Source organism: Budorcas taxicolor, chromosome 2 (genome assembly GCF_023091745.1).
Source record: "Budorcas taxicolor isolate Tak-1 chromosome 2, Takin1.1, whole genome shotgun sequence".
In the NCBI taxonomy this organism is placed as follows: Eukaryota; Metazoa; Chordata; class Mammalia; order Artiodactyla; family Bovidae; genus Budorcas; species Budorcas taxicolor.
Genome location: NC_068911.1, coordinates 43932353 through 43934877, shown reverse-complemented (window position 1 = coordinate 43934877; position 2525 = coordinate 43932353). Strand labels below are relative to the sequence as shown.

General features: G+C 37.2%; 1 protein-coding gene across 1 annotated transcript; it reads left to right on the top strand.

The window, feature by feature from the left end:
* Window positions 1-1209: 1209 nt before the first annotated feature.
* Window positions 1210-2139, top strand: LOC128043893 (olfactory receptor 4P4-like). Its single transcript, XM_052636310.1, has one exon. It carries the CDS (start codon window positions 1210-1212, stop codon window positions 2137-2139), a length of 930 nt encoding a protein of 309 aa, XP_052492270.1.
* The last annotated feature ends 386 nt before the right edge of the window (window positions 2140-2525 follow it).

Here is a 2525-nt window from a genome sequence, read left to right as displayed (position 1 = left end):
TGTAAGGAAAATGGATCCAGCAGTATCAATTTCACTTCTCTAAGAAGGCTTAGAGAGGGCGAACTGTTTAGTGCTCAACAAAAATCAAACAGGACTTGTGAGACCGTATCATTAGATGATGGGTCTATCTAACATGCCACATTGTTCCTCAATGATGCCATTAAACAACAATTCATTACAATTAACAGTATTTGACGCAAACAATGATTTTACTGTGGAGAACATTTGGTTTGGGTAAAAGTTGATTTTTTTCAACATATTAACTCTGTCCTCCTTGGTTTACAACATCCAAAATGTGGCACCTAGTGTTTAACTAAATAGGTCATTCTTTGTGTTGAGTTCACCCAATGTCAAAAAAAAAAAAAAAAGCTCTAAGGAGTATCAACAGAAACCTCTGAAACATATATTTACTGAAATTAAGGTTAAAGTGGATTTTTATGTAACAATAACATTTCTTCCTATATTCAGATGGTTCACATTGTGGTTAAATTCTCTGTTTCCAGTCTCTCCATGTTTTGGATCTTGATCACACATGACTACAAGGAGAGTCACTGAAAATATTTTCAACTAATACAGGTATGCTCTGCTATGACTAAAAGCATTTTTCAAAATTTTCAAAAATAATATTTAGTTCCATTGAATGTATAGAATGTTCATCTGAAATTGGGACTTTGTATGTGATTTACATGCACATGGAGAAGTGGAGAGATTTTCTTAAATATGTAAATAGCTATTACATAGATGACTAAAAGCTGGGATGGAGAATGACTTTATATTTTTTACACAGATGAACAAAAGCTGGAATTTCCGTGATCAGTGAATGTTGTTGCATTGTTCCCAAGATCATGAACTCTGGTATCAGAGTCAGGTTTATCTTAGTTTGATTGCAACTTAATCTCTTACTGATTTGGTGCAAATTACTGAAAGCTCTTGCTTTTATTTTACAAGTGTAAAATGAGTATCAGAATACCACCTCTTGGTTGGGTTGTTATGTTCCAGACATTATTATGATTTTATTAAATATTGTTTGATATATGTTGCTCTTAATATCAAATGATAGATTGCTTATAGTAAATTTTCTGTGCCCTACATCTTTGCTCAATGTATAATAATCCAAAACTTTAAATATGCAATTAAAGATGTATTATGTTCTGTATTGTTTCAGATGAACTGAGTTTCTGTTGTGTCTTCCAAACTCTACACAACCTCATGGAAACCCAAAACAATGTCACAGAATTTGTTTTCATAGGGTTGTGGGGAAATAAGAAAATAGATTTACTGTTCTTCTTCTTGTTCCTGTTCTGTTATCTGGCTGTCTTAATGGGGAATTTCATCATCTTGCTCACCATCACCTGCAGCCATCTAATGCAACAACCAATGTACTACTTCCTTCGTCACCTCTCCCTCATGGATGTCAGCTACACCTCCACGGTGATCCCCAGGCTAATCAGGGACTTAGCTGCAGCACGAAGAAACATTTCCTATAACAACTGTATGACCCAGCTTTTCGCTGCCCACTTGCTGGCAGGTGTGGAAATATTCATCTTGATGTTCATGGCTTTTGATCGCTATATAGCCATCGTCAAGCCCCTGCACTACATGGTCATCATGAACAGACAGAGGTGTGACATGTTGATGGTCCTGGCCTGGGCATTAGGTTTTTGGCATTCTATTGCTTTACTTCTCATGGTACTCAAATTACCTTTCTGTGGTCCTAATCAGATAGATCACTACCTATGTGATGTGAAGCCTCTTTTGAAACTGGTGTGCAAAGATATTCATGTTGTGAGTATCTTAGTGATTGCAAATTCAGGAATGGTTGTGGTTGTCATATTTCTAATTCTAGTAGCTTCTTACATAGTCATACTATATAACCTTAGAACACATTCTTCTGCAGGGCGAAAGAAAGCTCTCTCAACATGTAGTTCTCACATAACAATTGTAGTTTTATTTTTTGTGCCCTATATCTATACTTACGTTCTACCTGCAGGGAGCAAGAACAAGGACAAGGACATCTCTGTGTTTTACACTGTGATTGCCCCCATGCTGAACCCTCTCATCTACACCCTGAGAAACACGGAGATGAAAATCACCATAAGGAAGGTGTGGACTAAAGTGGCACATTCAGGTTTAAAGTAAATAGAGTGATACTTATTATGATTTAGAATTCATGTCTCATCTCTAGATCCTGTATCCTTTGAGGTATTAGAAGAAAACATATACCCTTTATTTGAGAAATTGAAATAAATTTCTTCTGGTATTCAGTTCAGTCACTCAGTCATGTCCAACTCTTTGCGACCCCATGGACTGCAGCACACCAGGCTTCCCTGTCGATTGCCAACTCCTGGAGTTTACTCAAACTCATGTTCATTGCGTCAATGATGCATCTAACCATCAAATCCTCTGTCGTCCGCTTCTCCTCCTGCCTTCAATCTTTCCCAGCATCAGGGTCTTTTCTAATGAGTCAGTTCTTCACAACAGGTGGCCAAAGTTTTGGAGTTTCAGCTTCATCATCAATCCTTCCA